The following is a 20,576-nucleotide window of genomic DNA, read 5'->3' as shown; positions in this document are numbered from 1 at the left end:
TTACAAAGTCTGTCAAATATTCATCTCAAAGATGTCAACAATCAGCGATTTAACCAATCATATCATGATACCAGGAACTGGTATCATAGAACAGCGGCATCAATAGAATGTCTACAGGCTCCCTCGCTTCGTCCGGGCTCACCGGGAGCCTGTTCGCAGGCTACAAAATGTAACGCTAACCGATCAAATAATACAAGTGATTAGAACTAGTACAGGCACAAATGGAGTTGGCCCATCAAATCTCTTCTCCGAGCATGATGTAGCCCAAGTGTAGCCGTACCATCACCCTTTATGGATACGGCTTCACGTAGGCTAAGCACGCTGGCCTATTTTTTAATTTTATTGCATTTTTCGAACATTCAAAAATCGTTTCACAAAAATCGTTCGACAACTTTTATTCCTGATGAATCACCTTAGGAGGCAAAAATGTTGTGATGTTTTCAGCAAAAGGGGCCGGCGGAGCTGCGCCCAGAGACTGGTACTTTAATTTAGATCGACCACTGCAATGTATATTTCTCTACCAATATTATGACCTGCAAATTTAAAAGACAGGTAACAAATAGGATAATAATACGTCTGAAACTGTTACTACATTGAACAAACAACTAATTAAAGTAGAAAAAGTAGAGCTTTTAACAAACGTGTCCCAATATGATTGAAACGCATACGCGTACGCATATCTCTTTCTCGGCCAAATTCTAGAAATCCGGCCTTTTGCTGTTATTTTCTAGTTCAGGTTGAGCATATTGTGAATGTACAAATTTTCTGCACAGCATAGAAGTCGTAGAAGACCTGAGATGGGGTCACGCAGTTAGTAGTTTTAATAATTTATCGTATTTCCACTTGAGTAAATTTGTCAATGATCTAATTGCCATAAACGATAGAGTATTGGTTAAATTTATCTCTAAAACGGCCATTGGTAATCAGCGAAAGTATTAAGTGACACATCTTCTGGGAATGAACAAGCTATGTGAAACATGTACAATCATTACCCTGCAGCCTGCAGTCCCCTTTTTTTATCAGGGATGTGGTAGGTGATGCAAGGCAAATGAAAAAACTATATACTTATACAAACTTACACAAAAAGAGAACATTTTTCATTGTTTTTTCCGCATACGACGTTTCTGAAGATTTCTTTGAGCAGGTTGTCGGAAACGAGTGACTATACCCGCGTCACGCAATTGTTTACATTCCAAAGGCGGACTTTGGGAAAAATTGATGAAAAACACAGGCCAAGCCGAGCTTCTTAAAACCATTTGCCCAGGGAAATCTTTTGATTTTCAAACAGGTGGATGTATAGTTAATCCGTAGAAAGTGCATGTTTTTAAGTCGTTTTAAGTTATAGCCCAGAGCGACATAGGGCGATGTTTTAATCCAATAATTCGCTTTCAACACACTTAAAAAATTTTGCATGTCTGTTTGATCCCGTGTCGGATTCAAAACTAACTTCGATTTATTTTACTTTTCACTCAGTTATACCACGAAGACCTGAGCTGAATATAAAATCCATTGAAAGATTCTCAAGTAGCTGTTGTACGGAGCACGAAACAATCAAATATTCAGAAAATTCAGCAAAACCGGAAGTAGATTTTGAGCCCAATTGGGGCGAAATCGTTTTTGGAATATTTCTACCAAAGAAAGCTGTATTAGCAGAAACTAACTATGCTACGTTTCTATTCTTACTAGGACCTATCTATGGGCGAAATACAAGCGAAATCAATTTGTCGACTTGTGCCATTGATAGACGATTTTGGTCGATTTTTACGGGCATTCACTCTTAAAAACCTAGAGAGCCTAATTTCACAGTAAACACCAGTTATATGAGAACCTATGGGGGCTAATTTGAAAAATCTAGGTTCTTATTCGCGCGTTCTTAATGTACACCATAAATAACAACAGGCGAAAAAAACCGGGTCCTTGCAAAGCAGAGTTTCCACGCTCCTATCTTGACCGAAAAGCTGGAATATACAAAGATTTCCTCTATGGTGGATGCAAGGGCAATGCAAACAACTTCGAAACTCTGGAGACTTGTCAAGCGACTAGTGATATCTGCCAACTGCCAAGAACAGAGGCCTTGAAAGGGTGAACAGCCGCGCTTATATTTTGACAGCACCGCTGGAAAATGCCAGGAGTTCGTCTTTAGCGGATGTATGGGCAATGCAAACAACTCCGGAACGCTGGAGGCATGCAAAGCACTATGCGGCAAGTAGATAGAAAGTTAGGTGAGGATTATTTTATGGCACTTCCACAGTAACTTACACTTATGTGACGCGAGAATAGGTCATTTCCTAGTTGCCCTTCGCCGCTGTGTCAAAACGGGTATTCCTGCGAAACCATTCTTATGAAAATGCCTTTCACCCATGGGTCCATTTTCATGCAAATCAAACTCATTTTCATATAAAAGGTTTTGCACGAGAACTTGTTTTAAAACAGAGGCAAAAGACAACTCGAAAAGGGCCTATTTTCTAATAGGTACTTTTAAACAAATATTTGACCGGGTTATTCTACTTGTTCGTATTACTTATTATTTGACAGAACAATGGTAGGTTTTGGTGAACGTTTGCAAATGAGTACACTTTGTGATGTCTATCATAAGGAGTTTGCAATTGAGTGTAATCAACTTTTGTTACTAACATGTCTAGGGAGCTTGGTTAAATTTTTCACAGTGTATCACACAAGGCTACAAAGTACTCTTAAAATAACACACTGAAAATATTCGCACAACCAACATTTTTAAGAATGCATTTTCCATACTGATCATGAGTGTTGGTCACATTTAGGTGCAATATGTATGCCTACGACATTATGTAGTTAACTATTTGTTGAATTCCACAGTTTTCAATTCAGCACCATGCTGCTGTGCGGAATCGACAAGCAAGCCAAGGAAACACCATTTCCACTTTTACTTTTATGAGATATGTGGTAAATAAATAAATATAGGTGAAATGAACGCTTTCTCTTAGACTTGCCACAAGTCGACCTCATGAGTTTCAGGGCAGAATAGCTAAGCGAGCGAAGCGAGCTGCGAGGTTTTAGGCCGCGAGGCGGCGTTTTGAAGGTCGCGAAGCAGGCTCAGTGTAAGACGAAGTCCTAAATCGAGTTTTCAATCGAGTTCTATGAAGGTAATCATTGAAGGAGCTCTTACAAGCATTCTGGCCAGACCAGACTGATTCCCCATGCATAACTTAATGCCTTGTCATGAATAGCAATACCCAGGGTAGAATATTACACTATGCTGCACCTGGCCTAGAGAGGGTCCAATATAATACTAGTACGTCAATAGGAGAGAGCCCTAGGGATAACGCGTCATTTCCAAGAAAGTTATGACTCGAGCAAACATTAAAACAATATTCAATCGATTTGAGTCGAGAATCCTCAGTCAGGGTTCTCAGGTACCCCCTTCCCTTCATTTCTCCTATTTATCTCACAGTTCCGCTCTTCTTAATGTCCAGATCCCTGGAATCCTGATCCCACTCAAATTTTTTAATCAAGATTCTGTAGTCATGAAAAAAAAAATCACATAAAAGGGCTGAAGTTAGTCAGGCAATGGGTAGCAGAAAATGAGCCACGTTTTGAAGTTCAATAGTCTCAAGAGTGACAATAGAAATATTCACGCTTCTTTTTGTTCATGTTCTAATTTCCTTTCTTTGTTCTCGTATCAATGAAAGGAAAGGTGATTCAATCAGATATTCTGAGTCTGCTTTTCTGTGAAGCAAATGGTCGAGGTGTGATCTTTTGTAGCGGTAATATGCGCCAGAGTTTCTAATTGGAGTTCGGTGGTTGGAGAGTCCTTTAACTCCTTAATGTGCATTATCTCGCGGATGAAAAACAGGTGTCTGGCAAATCGTTAAAGAGTTAACTACCAAATTGCTGAATACAGAGTTCGATGTTAGTAAATTTATTCATTCACCTTTTGCCGATCTTCCCTCCCAAACTGGTGGTGATATTAATTATAACGATGCCATTGTGCAATACTTTGTCAGGTTACACCTTCTTTGCCGTTCATTAATGGAAACCCAATACCACTCTGCATCAATGATCCATTTGCTGGTCTATAATAATTAAAATCCTGTATCCCGCCTCTTTCTTCCTTGAGATTTTCGCAACCCGACCTCAAAAAACACAAAATTGTGCTCTCAATAGAAACAAATGGAATTTTCGCTTCCTGCTCCACCCGTAGAAATATCTTTGAATTTCTATTTAAAGACTGAGAAAAGACAAAGCTACAGCTGAATGGGTTGTGCACCACGACGTCGTGATAAAGTGGGAAAGAGGCAAAAAAAAAAAAAGAAAAAGTTTAATCCGTCATTTTCTCAATTACAGATTCCCTCAATGCAATCAGATTTTGGTGTTCGTATTCACGCATTGCATATTATTGTATGTCTAAATAATTTTCCATTGCCTGCCTTTTGATGTCAGTTGACCCGTCTGAAATAAAGATATTTTCTATAACCTGCAACAGCACTGCATTCCTCCTTCGTCTATGGTTACACCGCCGAAAACTATAGTATAGTGAAATAACAGGAGAAATAGAAACAAGTTACTTTTGCAACCAAGGCATGACTGCAGCTCTGAAGGCCTTGACAGCCTACCTCTTAGAGCTATTGCACCGCACTCTCATTTAACAGGTGGTTGTGTCTATAGCCATTAAACAGGCGATATCTATTTCACCTCCGACACATGATAACTGTTGAGAATAACAATTTAACCAAAGTAACGAGAAGTCAAACCTGTTTGGATGAAATTGTGCTAGGTGAAAAGTCGCGTAGACGAAAACTCTAGTGTTGATTGGACTGTAAAAGACGATGCTTATGAAAGGTCAAAAACTGCGATTCGATGTTTTAGACGGACTTTTGCTGGCTGTGTTTATTTTAAAAGCTTAAATCATTCACTGGCCTCAAGTAGAAGGCATGGAAATGGCGGGAAGGCAGAAACTGGAATTTCAACGTCAAAATAGAACCGACACTGACTCAACTATAAGCAGCAAACTGACTAAGAAAAAACTCAAACAACTCAAGCTTGCCATTAAAAGAAATCCGCTCGAAATTTGGTTTTTTAAAAAATCCTTAAAGGATTTGTTCATCACTTTACCAGGGTGGAACAGTACACGTGGAGTAGTCCAGTGATATGACACAACAAATCGCCTGAGGGATGTAATCCTGCGATCACTAAATGGAGAAGATGTCAACGTAGCCATAATGGGTGGTTCGATTTCTGCAGGTGGAGGCTTGACTCTTGATAATGAAGACTTAAGAGGTATATATTACCGGGTGTTCAGCGACTGGTGGCATAAAACAGTAGAGCCTATAACAGGTTCCGTTTTTAAGCTTCATAATCTTGCCATAGGGGGAACCGGCAGCAACTTTTCCGCCTTTTGCTACAATGTTTTATTGAAGCCAAACACTAAAATGAATCTTGCACTTCTGGATTTCACCGTCAATGATTATATTCATTTAAAAGTTTCCAGATTTCCTATGACCCTGCCTCTGGAGCAATTGACCAGAGAGATTCTGAGCGAAAGAACCTCGCCTGCAGTTATGTACGTTAATTTTGTTCAAGGTGCATTACAAATTCCAGTATGCAATAACCTGGAAAACCACGGACAAACTATATACTCGCTGTAAACTATGGAATAACAACTGTTAGTCTTCGAAATTTCTTATGTTCTAGTCCTTTGCAAATAGGGAAAAAGCTTCCAAAGATGTTTACATCTGATGGCAATCACGTGAGTATCATAAGTCATGCTCAAGTCGCTTATATGATCATAAACCATATGAGGCGATTAATGTTAAGTATAATGGACAATGTATTGACCTCCAAAGAAGTCAAAGTAACTGTCCCAACACATTCGTTACCATCAGTAGGCGATATCATCATTTTGCCAGATTGCCCGCTGAAATTCAGAGACCTTCCAGAACCCGTGTCTAAGAACTATCAACAGGATTTTCGTGACCATCCTCTGTGCTATACCCTGATGACTCCAGACCTAAACAAGAACATGTCACTGACTCGAAGTCTTCAGGTGAAAGAAATCGGCAATATTGGATTTGAGGTGGTACAAAGAGTTCCCACTAACAAGAGAGGATCGGTGAATACAGCAGTTATTCGGCCCTATCCAGAGGACCAGATTCAGCCTTCTGAAATCCAAAGGTTTCGAACCGATGCATATTGCGGATGGCAATCGCATCTGGCAAACTCTCTCCTGAAATTAGCAATATTAATACCATTAACCGCGTTTTCGGAAAAGTGTAATTTTGAAAGTAGAACTGACGCCAGAAATTTCGCTGTTGCCGTTCGAACACACGGAAATGGAGGGACCGCAAAAGTTTGGTTAAATGAATACGAAGAAAGGGGAGTTTTAATCAACACTTGCTCGCCATTTGGTCATACAAAGGTTATCACTATTGCTCGTCACGTGATGTTAGGACGTCACGTGCTTAGCGTTAGAACAGTAACCAAGGAGACATTTATATTGTCCGGTGTTGTGATTGGGCCAACGTACAAGTAATATATCGTGTTTGATTCCTTTTAATCTTTTAAGGAAGATGATTTTAGCACCGAAAGGTCAGTGTATAATCTATTAACCCCAAACCGTCATCAAACTTTAATAAAATTTATGAGATTGACGAGAATAGAAAAAATGGCAGTTTTGTTCAACTCAAGGTTTCTTTACAGAGTTTGCACAACCACTTATTATTGGCCTAGACAAGGGAAAACAAAAGGGTCCACTTTTCAAACATTTTTTCTACTTCTGTTGTTGTTTCTTACTTTATCTATGGACCATTTGAAATTCCAGAGCAATTAGCTGTGAAAAAAAAAAAACTCTCTTGAAAATAATAGGAAACATAAAAGGGTTTAAGAACTGTTATAAATGACTATGTTCATCAGAATGGCAGAGCCTCTTCTATTGTTGAAATTTCAGAATAGTTTACGACCCGCTTGAAAGTTGCTGTCTTTTTCAAAATATTTGTTAGGTGAAACTAGAGCAAATATGGTCTTGGGGTTTAATGGTTTGGCTTTTAAGAACGATTTCAAAATGATTTACTTAACTTCACGAGGTGTAACGTCCGCGACGTAACGTCCCGAACACCTAAAACTTTCGTAAATGTTCTTAAATTTCGTCTTTAGTAACACTCAGTCCACATTTTCTGTTCATTGACGACCGATTTGATTTCTGGCTTGATTCTAGTAAAACCTTCGCTAAATCATTCGATTCTATTTTGAGTTCGCGGAACGACCCGTTTCGAAATATACGCTTATTGACCAGAGTGAATCTACCGCGAACGGTGCACGTGAGCGGGTCTGTATGCTTGAACGCAGAAAAGATTGCACCATTTGTTAACATATTCCACATGTCTTTTCCTTTCGGCATCGACGTTGACATCGTGGAAAGAAGGTTGAGCTTTTACGTGTCTGTGGTATTGCCCATTGCACTTGACTGGGCTTCGGTCACCGGACTAATAATGGCAAAGAACTAAATGCTTTAGCGAAAAGCGAACTGCTAAGAGTGAATATTATACAAGCTTCTTTCCTGTATCTATTCATTTCCTGAATGATTTCTCCTTTGTTTAGTTTTGTTTTTTTTTTTTTCTCCAGTAAGGCAATGCTTCAGAAGGAAGCAAAAACAAGTACGGACTAAAAAACTTAACTGTGCGTTGAAATTCTTCGCTCTTCCTGTCATTTGATCGTCGTTTGTTGCAGTTGTTGGGACTATGATTCCTTACGTCGGTAAAACAAAGCGACGATTGCATGACAAAAACCAGCATCTCCAAATTCCAATTCGACCATGATAGAGAACCTACATGAAAACCAGCTAAGGCTGATGGGGCTTCCTCTCTAAATATTGTAAATCTTTTATTTATTTATTTATTTATTTATTTATTTATTTATTTATTTCTTTATTTCTTTATTTATCTCATAACATCGTGTTCATGTCACCATCGAAACTGAGCATTTGTCACAGAGTTATCGAGAATTTTTTTTTATTTCTTATGTTTTGCTGATTATTAGAAAAACGCAGACTCCTGTAAATATGGGTTCGCAGTTCGCCGATGAGGGTGAAATAAACAATAAACAACAACAGTAAACACCAACGGTTTTTATGTAACAGTCACTATCGGGTTTGAAATCTCAGACAACTTTTAGTTAAATTTCTTTTCTTGTTTTGAGGTAAGACGTTCAGTCTTAAGTTGACTTTCACTCAACTTTCATCAATCATCTATTATGTCAAGTCGACATGCTGGTCCTCTTACGAGCGCCAGGCACTTCCACTCTACCAACTACAACTGACAAAGTATTGACTGAAAGAGACCAGTAGCATTGTGCAGGAGCCCATCACCCACAGCAAGCAACTAACCTATATTCCTGTCACGGTGTTTTCACAGACCGATCTATTTTTAGTTTGAATTTACCGCGAATTATAAAACTCAGTGACCAATCACAAGCACGGACTTAATTTTTAACTGACGTCATCATTTCACCGGGAGAAGAAAAAAACAAAATGGCGGAGAGAGGTGAGGAATCCTCTTATAGTTGTAGTCCTTCTAGTGTAGATTCCTCGCCAAGTAGTAGTTCGGAAGAAAGCACGAATTAAGATCAACCTGATACGAGCTCGATTTCGTGTCCGTCAGGTTCAAAAAGGAAGAAGAACGATAGCCAGCCCCGATCGACGGGAAAAGCAACAGAGGAACAACAACAAAAGAACTGAACAAGAAGCAAAATTTTAGTTTAAATAACGACGAAATGGAAGAACTGAGCTCCTGGGTATTTTCAGCCCAAGACGCCGCTCAAGTGGATGCTGAAATTCGCCCGCAAGTTGCTGACAGTCCACGCGTGAAGCTATTTTCAGAAAGGGAACGCTTCACAAAGCACATGCTTAGCGAAGAACAAAAGCGAATTTTGGACTTCTCATCGCTGGATTTTGTCGCAAGTTTGCCGGCAACACTTGTGAGTGACTGCTCTAAGCTACGAGATAAGCGGAATAGGAAAGCTGTATTATCAGCAGCATGGATGAAATTACTATCAAGTTTTCGAACTGGAAAGTCTTCCCAGGAGCGGTTAATTGTTGAAAGATTTTTAATCGGCCAACAGTGCAACATCGAAGTGGTCCATGCAGTTATTAGCCTTGTTCATGAATTGGTTTATACCTGTGTCCATTGGCATATTCAGGGTCGGAAAATGTCTGATACAACTTTGGATTTTCGGATGCTGATGACTATTAATAATGGCACAAAGGCCATTGCTCTTGACCAAAACCCCTACAAGCATATTTTGTGAAATCATCACACCATAGTTATCTGTATGTGATACCTAAATCACTCCATTGATGTGGTTAACTAAATCCTGAAATTCATTAGTATTTGTGAATGCAAAAATTTGATCAGCTGATTCTACACTAAATAAATTCCCTACTGCATTGAGAACATCTGCGACATTTATTTATTTATTTATTTATTACAATTTAATGGCCAATGGTAACACAGATATACTAGAAAAGATAGATGTAATAGAGAAAAAAAGAAGAAGAAAAGTGCTATAAGGATTGTCAGCAAAAGAGACATCAATCCCCATGCTAGGCAGACCACCTGATAAAAGAAAAGGAATAGGAGAGAAAAAAGAAAGAAAGAAAAATATAAGCACCAAAAAGTTACAAAACAAAAGCATCCATCAAAGCAACTAAATTAAACATTTCTTGAAGTTAATTAGTCCCTTACTTCATTTTTAAAACCAGAAATGCTTGAAGCCTGACGAACTGACAGTGGTAACACATTCCACATGTCAACAATCCTATTAAAAGAGCCATACTTAAAAGTATCAGTCCTAACATAATTCTTCTTCATTGTAACATCTTCCCTACCCCTCAAGGGGTATCTTTCAAAACGTGAATAAAATTTGATAAAAGAGGATATGTCTATATTAATATACCCATTGAGGACTCTATAAAAAACAATACATCAAACAAAAAACGTCTGTCCCCTAGAGATAACAAGTTTAGATTTTCTTTGTGAGTGTCAGTCCTCAGCAGTTTTTTGAATAAACTCGGAGGCTCTTCGCTGAATCCTTTCCAGTTTACATCAAAATAAACAGTATTATTACTATACAGCTCATCATAAACCTCATTTCCATCGCAGATGACATTAACAAAGGAATTAAACCACATATCTGGAATTTGTCTTCAAAGAAGTGAGAAATCTAATTTATTCTGGAAGCAATAAGCCCCAAATTTCACTGCAATTAGGGTACATACATTGCTGCCAAACCTATCTCAAATTGGGAATTGGGAAATGCTTGTTGGGAAAGTGAAAATGCAGAAGCAATTCGACAGGGTATCACCAAGTTGCTTGTGGAACATGCAACATTAGCAGCAGAAGCGCCACTAATATTCGAAACCACATCCCTATAACCCTTTTCAGAATTTCTATTCTGTATCATGTCCTTTCTATCGATCAGTTTCCCAAGAAAAGGACCATAGGATAGGGCAGACAAATTCCCTCCACTGGAAAACTTGAGGATGCTTTATTGATTTAATAAGCACTTCCATTTATGCGGAGTGGACTGATAAAATATTTGCCATTGGGAGCAAAATTGTCAAAAAACCAGTCACAGAATGACAGAAAGCCATTGATTCCGCCGGCAACGGGAATAAATCACTATCCACTATAATATTATATCGACTGCACTTCACAAAAATAACCTGCACTCGAAGGGTTGGAAGCCCAGGAGGTAAGTGTGGAATTATCTTGAGCCTTCGAAGCAAGCTCCTTGTATTGTTGGGCTTGTTTCTGTGCAATCCTGCGACGTAAAATGTCCTTTAGGGAGGTCGAGGTGGTCGAGGATGAAGACTCGTTCACATCTTGCTTGCGTGGCTCCTTGTTTTGACATTCTCGACCATGGTCATCGCTTGAATTGTGCCGCTTCATCATTATCAACCACTTTTTACGGCATTATGAAACACAGGAACAACGTCCGAAAAGGGATAAAGTTTGATCAATAAGAAAACTACGAAATAGTCATTTCGACTTTTCCCGACTTTCGCTGACGATGAGTCACCACGATCGATAATTTTTCCCTCTTCAAGTTGAAAGTGTGATACATATGGCAAAGGATTGTGGGAGACTGAACGTGAAGAGAAAAACGAGAAAAACGGCGACAGAATTGGCGCATTCGGCGTATTTTATTATGTCGACATGTCCACCTGGGGCCGCCATTTTGCATTTACCGATACGCGCTGACGTAGACCGGAAGTGACCTATTTCGCATGAAAAGAAGCCTAACAATAGACCGGTCTGTAAAAATGCCGTGACATAGGCTTATAACCCCTGGGCTTATACAACTTCTAAAGGGCTTTTAGATGGGCTTATAAACGGAGGAACGTATCTCCCAGGAAGCCTATAACCGGAATAAAAAAATGAAAAAGAAACGCTTCGAAACGAGCTATAGTTGCACTTGTTGTTTTTCACTGAGCTTTAAAACACCATAAGAGAACGAATTCAAAACAAGTAAAGATAGAGGGGGACCTATATCCGTAGGTTTATAACTGAATGCAATTTTTGGTTTACAGGTAGTTGGACCGATAACCGTCAGAACTTAAAAGCGGAGGGGTATTCAAAGTTACAAGAACGTTTTAAAAACAAGTCTGCTTGTTTAACGCAGTGATTCATCTATCTGTGCGTTCCAAGACTTACATTAACGGTTATTTCTCAAAGTAGTGTCAAATCGTGGTGTGTCACTTAAAATCTGTCCTTGTATGCATCAACTTCATGCATGACGACGCATCGATGCCGAGGTGTGAAAACGTTTTAAAAACAAGTCTGCTCGTGTCAGTATGACCAAGTTCTCTTTCTGGCTTGTCTCCATTGAAATAAATGCTAAATTGAGAATGTAGGTTCACTGTTTTATTCCATTGTTTAGCTTACAAGGCGACCATGCTTGCTAAGTTATTGAAAGCGGTCATCCGAAATAATCAGTCGATATTATTTACCTGTCTTGGAGATTAATTATGATACAGCATTGGTCTAACTCAAGAACCTTTGGCGATCGATTTTGTACACTTTTGTAAACAACCCTAATGGTTTCTACGGAGTGAAATGGGCAGCAAAATATGTTGCTAGTTTTTAATTAAAAATTTCAAGGCAGCTCACTTTTGATAAAAAAGGCCGCAAATCACAATAACTGTCTTTTGTGAGGAGCGCCAAATTTATTGACAAAGCTAATAAAGAAAGATATATCGAGCACAACATTTCAGTGAAACGTCAGAAGTTCTTTGGACACCTCACTGAAGACACATCATCTGAACATACGGATTACAGAGGTATCAATATTTTTCTTGTTAAGAGGGAATATAAGGCATGGAAAGTATATTGTCTTAAAGAGAAATATGAATGGTTAAAAAGTTTTCACTAGGTCTTATAATTATTTTGATCTTTAAATCTTTTGAACAGTTTTAAGACAGATCGGTATGTGATAATGTCAGGGACGTTCGCGCAAAAATGTCCTACTCGATAGATTTCCCTCAAGCTTCTGCTGCGCCGGACAGATAATGAATTACTTGTTTCAGAAATAGAAAAAAAATGGAGTCACGGACTTCGTTTCAGAGGTAAAGTGTGTGGAAGACTAGTCTGATTTTGAAAAATTGAATTGGCGCACGTAAATCAGCATGGTCTCCGGGATTTTTAGCTTAAAATATCAAAGATGACTCAGAGGAGACAAACTATCCTAGTAATATTTTGCAAAAGTGAATCCGTTGCGTTGATAATTCCAAATGCTGTCAACGTTTTCAAATAAAGGGCTGTGGAAACGGGAAATGTTTGGAGACGAAACACCATGAAACATTGTTTGGTGACCAAACATTTTACCGTTTGGCCACCTTGTTGGATTCTGTTTGATTCTGTTTTATCGTGTTTGATCGTGTTTGACCGCGTTTGATCGTGTTTTGTCGTTTGTGATAAAATTTGAAGGCCATCAAACATTCTATCAAACAACTTAAAACATTTCTTTTGTTCTCGTGTTTGATGGGCGATGTTTTGTTCGTTTGGAAAGCGGTATCAAACTTGTTTGGCGTGCGCATGCGTACCACCCTTGCTCACCGGCTTGTATCTATAGTTTGATCTGTGTTTGATCAAACATGTTTTAACCGTTTGGCCACTTACTTCAACATCAGCCTGTTTGGTCACCAAACAATGTTTGATGATGTTTGGTCGCCAAACATTTACTTTTAATTTTGGACAGGCCCTTAACCCTTCAAGAGGCATTAGAAACCGCCGCACAGATACGGAATTCGATGACGATTTGGCAAAAATTCAAACTTCTAATCCATAGATTTCCTTCATTTTTTCGCTTAACGTAGAAATTAAATCGGTAGAAAAAATGATCCATCAAAAGAAAAATAGGGGTCATCGAACGGTCCTTACTGCGCACGCAAATTCACCCGCCACGTTATGCATCGATGCGCGCTTAGTAATAAAACTAGGGTATCTAAAGGATAGTAATGTTGCGGCACATTCTGTCGATAGTAGGGAGCTTAAGAAACCACGACGGCGACGCAAAGGACAACGTCGGTTAAAAAATGAACTTATATTTTACCTACGAATCTCGCGATACCCTAAAGTCATTTAGTTTGCTTCTCACTGTCAAAACTACCTCGAAACTGAATATGGAACACAGAGTTAAATTCGGAATATAAATTTAAAAAATTAGCCGTTGTCGTTCACGTTCTCCAGACAACGCAGAATTTGGTCATTTCACGTTGTTGTTTTGCAGAGGACAGCAAAGAAATGTACCAAGAATTATAAAGCACGTGCACAATCATTGTTCTGCTCATTAAACCTTTTGTTTAGTGACGTTCCCGTTGCCGTGACCGTCGTGGTTTTCTTAAACTCCCGACTATTTAACGCAGTGATTCATCTATCTGCGCGTTCCAAGACTTACATTTACTGTTATTTCTCAAAGTAGTGTCAAATCGTGGTGTGTCACTTAAAATCTGTCCTTGTATGCATCAACTTCATGCATGACGACGCATCGATGGCGAGGTGTGAAAACGTTTCAATAACAAGTCTGCTCGTGTCGGTATGACCAAGTTCTCTTTCTGGCTTGTCTCCATTGAAATAAATGCTAAATTGAGAATGTAGGTTCACTGTTTTATTCCATTGTTTAGCTTACAAGGCGACCATGCTTGCTAAGTTATTGAAAGCGGTCATCCGAAATAATCAGTCGATATTATTTACCTGTCTTGGAGATTAATTATGATACAGCATTGGTCTAACTCAAGAACCTTTGGCGATCGATTTTGTACACTTTTGTAAACAACCCTAATGGTTTCTACGGAGTGAAATGGGCAGCAAAATATGTTGCTAGTTTTTAATTAAAAATTTCAAGGCAGCTCACTTTTGATAAAAAAGGCCGCAAATCACAATAACTGTCTTTTGTGAGGAGCGCCAAATTTATTGACAAAGCTAATAAAGAAAGATATATCGAGCACAACATTTCAGTGAAACGTCAGAAGTTCTTTGGACACCTCACTGAAGACACATCATCTGAACATACGGATTACAGAGGTATCAATATTTTTCTTGTTAAGAGGGAATATAAGGCATGGAAAGTATATTGTCTTAAAGAGAAATATGAATGGTTAAAAAGTTTTCACTAGGTCTTATAATTATTTTGATCTTTAAATCTTTTGAACAGTTTTAAGACAGATCGGTATGTGATAATGTCAGGGACGTTCCCGCGAAAATGTTCTACTCGATAGATTTCCCTCAAGCTTCTGCTGCGCCGGACAGATAATGAATTACTTGTTTCAGAAATGGAAAAAAAATGGAGCCACGGACTTCGTCTCAGAGATAAAATGTGTGGAAAACTAGTCTGATTTTGAAAAATTGAAATGGCGCCTGTAAATCAGCATGATGTCCAGGGTTTTTAGCTTAAAATATCAAAGATGAATCAGAAGAGACAAACTATCCTAGTAATATTTTGCAAAAGTGAATCCGTTGCGTTAATAATTCCAAATGCTGTGAGGAGCGGCAAATTTATTGACGAAGCTAATAAAGAAAGATATATCGAGCACAACATTTCGGTGAAACGTCAGAAGTTCTTTAAACACCTCACTGAAGACACATCATCTCAACATACGGATTACAGAGGTATCAATATTTTCTCCCGTTTAAGAGGGTATGGAGGGTATGGAAAGTATATTGTTTTAACGAGAAACATGAGACCGAAAAAGGTTTCCTCAAGGTCTTATTTTGATGAGTTTTTAGACAACAGTATGTGATAAAGTTTACGCCGACACTTCGGCTACTTGACAAGCCTCATTTGCGATAAATTTTCTCAAACCTCGGGTACCTTCGTGTTCTTTTCACGAGGGTATTCTTTTCATCATTGCTGCCTAGGAAATTTGTCCACGAAAAAATTTTAATTTGCATTTTGAAAGCAAGCCTTGGTCGTGAAATTTGTTTGTCTGATGACACTATTCATAAGCGCTATTGTTGGTCGACTTGGTGGTAAAAGAACGGATTCCTGTAAGTCAAGAAGAAATTGCATTTGTTCTTGTTTCTTGTCAACATAACCCACTGTCCGAAGTATATTCTACAAATAGACCAATTTCGATATATTAAAATTCAGCCTTAAACAATAGACCTCAGTACGAGGCTCTGGGGAATAAACCCCACAAACTCTGTAGTTATTCCCCAGAGCCTCGTACTGAGGTCTATTGTTTTAGGCTGAATTTAATATATCAAAATTGGTCTATTGAAATGCTTAATTATATTGTCTTAAGGGCGGTCTTAAGAAATTCAACTGTGGACCTTCCAGTTGACTAAACTAACAGTATGTCGACATTCACTCAATTTTTGACACTTCCTGAGTTTCGACTGAAGAAAAAGGCAAAATGTCAAATGTGCCAATAATATCAAGGCGTAAAATTGGTCAAGTAACGATGATAAAGCATGTAATACCTGTCGGGCAATTTTAACTTGGCAGGAACTTGAAAATGAAATGAATAGAAGAGAGATTATTTAATAACATACGAATGAGCGCGTGTCGAGCTCGCAGTTGCAGCATTTTTTATTGCTTTCTCGGACCGACAATAATGATTTAAACTTGCAACGTACAAAAGTATGTAATCTAGAGCAAGATTCAGGATGAAGGGTAAGAAACTAAATCGCTCACCTATATATGTCTTGTTCTCAAGGTAATCCCACTCAAATTGTTTTTAGATATGAAATCAGTCCTCTGGTGGTCATTACTAGTAACGAAGCTCCGGCGACCCGAAGGGCGACTTCGACGCATGAGAAAATGACCACGTCGCGAAACACGGCGGCCATACTCCAGCTAATAAAATTAGGGAGCTTAAGAAAACCACGACGACAACGGCAACGGCGCTGAACAAAAGGTTTAATGAGGAGAACAATGGCTGTGCACGTGCGTCATAATTCTTGGTAAATTCTTTGCCGTCCTCTGTAAAACAACAACGAGGAATGACCAAATTCTGCGTCGTCTGGAGAATGTCAACCACGACGGCTAATTTTTTAAATTTTTATTCGAATTTATCTTTTTGTCCTAGATTCAGTTTCGTGATAGCTTTGACAGTGATAAACAAAGTAAACGACTTTAGGGTACCGCAATATTCGTAGGTAAAATATAAAATCATTTTTTATCATATCTTTTAATTATATTCTACATCGGTACTATATAGACGAGTCTCCTCAGAGACTGATTAAATTAATTTGCGCTTTCATTAGATGATACGGCGTCTGCAGCAATATTTGAGCACTCTCCTGGTTTCTTTTGTCACAAATTTACAATTTGAAGAGTATTAAAGCCACTAACTTGGGAACGTTTTGGTCTGTCTAAAAAATACGCATCCACGGTAACGTTTCAGTTTTGCTCTAAAAAGGGAGAAGTGTCGCTAATTGAAAAATAACTGCCGTCCTCGGTTACATGGCATATAAAACTAAAAGCACGCGGAAACACAGTATATAACACTAACGATGCTAGAAGCATGCGTCTTACATGTTGGGTTCTACCATAACGAAAACACGTGTGTGTCATCCCGTATGCAATGTATCCTCCGCTTAAATGTATAAAATACCAATCTCGTTCCCAGAGTCTTCGTTCCCCTTGACCAGCGGTGGGAAAACGAGAGCTCTAGGAGCAACCATTTCAGGGATGCGCCATAGATGCAGACTGCGCAGTGAAACCGGATGGGCAGAATCACCAGAATTCGCTTATTTCAAAATGGTTGCTCTCAGAGCTCTCGTTTTCCGACCGCTGGTCACGGGGAACGAAGACTCTGGGAACGAGATTGATAAAATGCACGAACGCTAACTGATCTGCGCATACCTATAGAGCAAAGTGGTTTTGTTCTAAAGAGAATAGTACCAAAAGGAGAGCAAAGGGTTTTCTGAAACAAATGTACAGTTTTGCGATGGTCATACTCAACCGGCGTAGGTGGAACATGTTTTATATAGAGTAAACAAGTACCTTTCCCACCCCACCCCCACCACTTCCTTGCCTCTAGACTAATTAATTACTTGAAATGAATTAATTAAACAAACGTTAAAGTTTACACCTTAGCGCCTTAGTTCTTAGTTTAATAGTGCCTTAGTTCCATAGTGCCTTAGCGGGTGGCAGCCCCCAAAACCATGCCAATAGTGCTCTTAACACCAAAAACCAATCAAACCACACACAAAACTGGTTCACTTTGAAATGTATTCCGTGCACGAACTTTTGGTCGAAAGCTTATTGGATAGTCCACTCATAGTCGGTAAAGGGACCACCTATCAACTATGGTCCACTAAAAAAGCATCATCTCCAGAAGAGTGATTTTTGATTGAAAAATAACAGTTTAAAAGTATTTTTCATGTTAAGGGGGTATGGAAGGTATGAAGGGATACAATAATGTAAGGAGAAATCTAGTGAATTTCAATAGACTTGGTGAAATGACCAACATCTTGACATTTTATGGCCATTTTTGTCTTCTATTGTTTATGGTCTGGACAATTGTTCACATGCTTTTCTTACCACTGAACATGTAAAAATTAGCACATTTTGCTGGCCATCCATGGAATGCAAGAAATTATATTGAGTATATTATCGTTTTGTAGAAAAACCACCATATTTTTAAAAATAAATAAATTAAATGGTGAGCGTTAAATAGATTTTTATTGTATCGTATTATTACTCTAAGCGAATTAAGATTTTAGATTACACAAGTATATTGCTATTTGTAAGTCGATTTTACTTCGGTTAGGTTGGACTCGATAACGAAATTGTAGCAATAATGGCCAAGAGAGCAAGTCTTGTTGATGTTTTCATCATCATTATCATTGGAGGTAAGTAAAGACATACTAAAGCCAGCAGTGTCCGTTTGAGTTGGTCTGTCATTTTTTGACCTCTATCAGGGGTCAGGAAATAATCAAAACAAGGTTACTAAACACCACGAATTGGTCGAGGGTTTCTAACTAAAAGATCCCAAATCATTAAATTCACACCCGAGAAAGGTTTTCCGCACCACCTCGTCACTGATACACCGGTACGATATGTATTGAAAGGCGCTTTTAAATACCTGGATGATAGCTTTTAAGACCCAAAGGCAAGAGGCAACATTAAACTTTTGCGGTCCGTTTTAAGCCTTTTGTAAACTAAAGGGGGATATGTTCAACACAACACAAAATGTGTTTGACATATTCTTCGGCAAACATCTTGTGTTGGCGCGAGACCGCTAAATTGACTCAAGCAAAACGAAACTTTCTTTACTTCATAACGCAGTGAAGATCATTTCATTAATTTCTTTCATTTCATGTCTCCACCACAATTTTCTATCCTCATGTCCTTGATATATTCCTTGATGCAGTTTATTTCTTTTCTTAAAACCTCATATTTTACTTCCTTATATGCTACTTAGGTATTATGGTGGCGCAAGGAGAAAATATCTGCAACCTACCGAGCGAAATAGGTCCGGTCAGGTGTCTTGGATATTTTCCACGGTATCATTTTGACAAAGTGGCCGGAGAATGCAAAAAATTCATCTATGGTGGATGCCGCGGCACTGCCAACAACTTCGATACTCTTGCCGCATGCCAGAAGACTTGTGAGGATCCGCAAGCGTGCCTGCTTCCAAAGATAATCGGTCCGTGTAAAGGAAAGTTTCCACGCTTCTATTTTGACAAAAGGGCTGGAAAATGCAAAAAATTCTTCTATGGGGGATGCGGCGGCAATGCCAACAACTTTGAGACTAAGAGGGCATGCAGAAAAAGATGTGTCCGCAACTAGAAAGCCGGTAAGGATCGTTTATAAGATAGCATTACTGAATTTTTTTTCAGTTCACAACAACGTCGAGACAAGTAAACCACGCCGGCTTGATGAAAACTGAATTATGTGACTACAGGTCGGCCCTCTGTCTCGGGTCAATAAGATTTTAGTATAATGTGTGGCACCAACTCCTCTTGGTCCTTCTTATTTATATTTTTTAAAGATTTTTTCACTACTTATATGACTGCTCTATCAACTTGTTTTCGGTCTTTTTCGGCACTCTTCAGTTTTCGAGTCCTACGAGTTTGGTTGGAGTTTGGACGAACCAAATTACCCATAGCGAGCCGAGCCAAAGCAGCATGGTATGCCGTCAAAGCGTACTAAAAACCATAAACGGTCAGCGACTCGATATCGCAGGATATAAGGACAGTAGACGGTTTCTGATTGGCTAATGGTGAATTTGTTATGGTTATTGCATTTCGCTGAGTGGTTGTTATGTAGTAAGGTACAATATAGGCCTTCAATTTTTTTTTCCAGAAAGTTTTTTTTTCTCTTTCCACAGCATTAAACTGCGACGAGATTGCCTGGAAAGAAACCATTTTCCGTTAAATGTTGTTATACTTGTAAGGGATATGTGGTTAATAAAAAGGCACAAGGAAAATGAAGCTTCTTGTGAAATTTTAATTGAGTATCATCCGTGAGTAGAGAAGTATTAAAAACGTGGACCAAATCTCTCAAAGAAAATTTGACAAACTCAATATTCAATATCGCGGACGAATATACTGTGACAAAGAACTTAAATTTTGCGAAAAACTATTCGCTAATGGGACGAGAAAGAAAAGGCTGACAAACAGCAGTATGTGTTGCAATATGTTCAGGTTGCATTGGGTCGAGAATGGCCGAGTTTCTTCTTTTTCTTTGGAGGGACCAAAATTTACGCATGTTCAAAACATTTACATAGTGTATGTTTAGATTCGACACGGCAGAAATTCGACGTTTGAATCGGTGTCGCATTTCTGTCGGATAATGTGACAAGACCAGTCGACCGTGGGGCAGAAATGCGGCAGCCGTTCAGACGTCGAATTTCTGTCGAGTACAATTCGTTGAATTGAATTCAACACGGCAGAAATGCGACGTATGCACTGGGCCTCCGGAATTTAAATTATCGCGCTTTTATCTTAAGTGGAAAACCTATAAATAACTATTTCGAAACGAATAGAAAAAATAGAAATCAAAAAAAAGTGTAATTAAGGACACTTCAGTGCACTGTAAACCCCAAATACATGAGCATTCTGTAATATCAATACAGCAATAAATAAGATGATGTC

General features: G+C 38.8%; 1 protein-coding gene and 2 pseudogenes across 2 annotated transcripts; 2 read left to right on the top strand and 1 right to left on the bottom strand.

Annotated features, from left to right (window-relative positions):
- Positions 1–2,564: 2,564 nt before the first annotated feature.
- Positions 2,565–6,590, top strand: LOC149112709 (uncharacterized; annotated as a pseudogene).
- A 2,869-nt stretch (positions 6,591–9,459) lies between these two features.
- Positions 9,460–10,646, bottom strand: LOC149112708 (uncharacterized; annotated as a pseudogene).
- Positions 10,647–14,411: 3,765 nt separating this feature from the next.
- LOC149112707 (actinia tenebrosa protease inhibitors-like) lies at positions 14,412–19,913 on the top strand. 2 transcript variants are annotated; one of them, XM_089290654.1, is made up of 4 exons: positions 14,412–14,552; positions 18,248–18,329; positions 18,902–19,276; positions 19,811–19,913. In XM_089290654.1, exons 2-3 carry the CDS (start codon positions 18,278–18,280, stop codon positions 19,267–19,269), a joined length of 420 nt encoding a protein of 139 aa, XP_089146780.1. In that variant the 5' UTR covers positions 14,412–14,552; positions 18,248–18,277; the 3' UTR covers positions 19,270–19,276; positions 19,811–19,913. The 2 variants fall into 2 exon arrangements, with proteins under 2 accessions (XP_089146780.1, XP_089146781.1); XM_089290655.1 differs by lacking the exon at positions 14,412–14,552 and adding an exon at positions 15,018–15,137.
- The last annotated feature ends 663 nt before the right edge of the window (positions 19,914–20,576 follow it).

The sequence above is a fragment of the Orbicella faveolata genome, unplaced genomic scaffold (assembly GCF_042242905.1).
Source record: "Orbicella faveolata isolate gen_17 unplaced genomic scaffold, um_ofav_v1 contig_2, whole genome shotgun sequence".
Classification (NCBI taxonomy): domain Eukaryota; kingdom Metazoa; phylum Cnidaria; class Anthozoa; order Scleractinia; family Merulinidae; genus Orbicella; species Orbicella faveolata.
Note: the sequence above shows the minus strand (reverse complement) of the source record. Positions and strands in the feature narration are given on the sequence as shown.

Bases quoted from the DNA above. Each gene is read 5' to 3' on its own strand.
- LOC149112707 (XM_089290654.1), top strand. From the start codon at position 18,278: ATGGCCAAGAGAGCAAGTCTTGTTGATGTTTTCATCATCATTATCATT. The intron at 18,330-18,901 runs GTAAGTAAAGAC...TATGCTACTTAG, and splicing joins CATCATCATTATCATTGGAG to GTATTATGGTGGCGCAAGGA.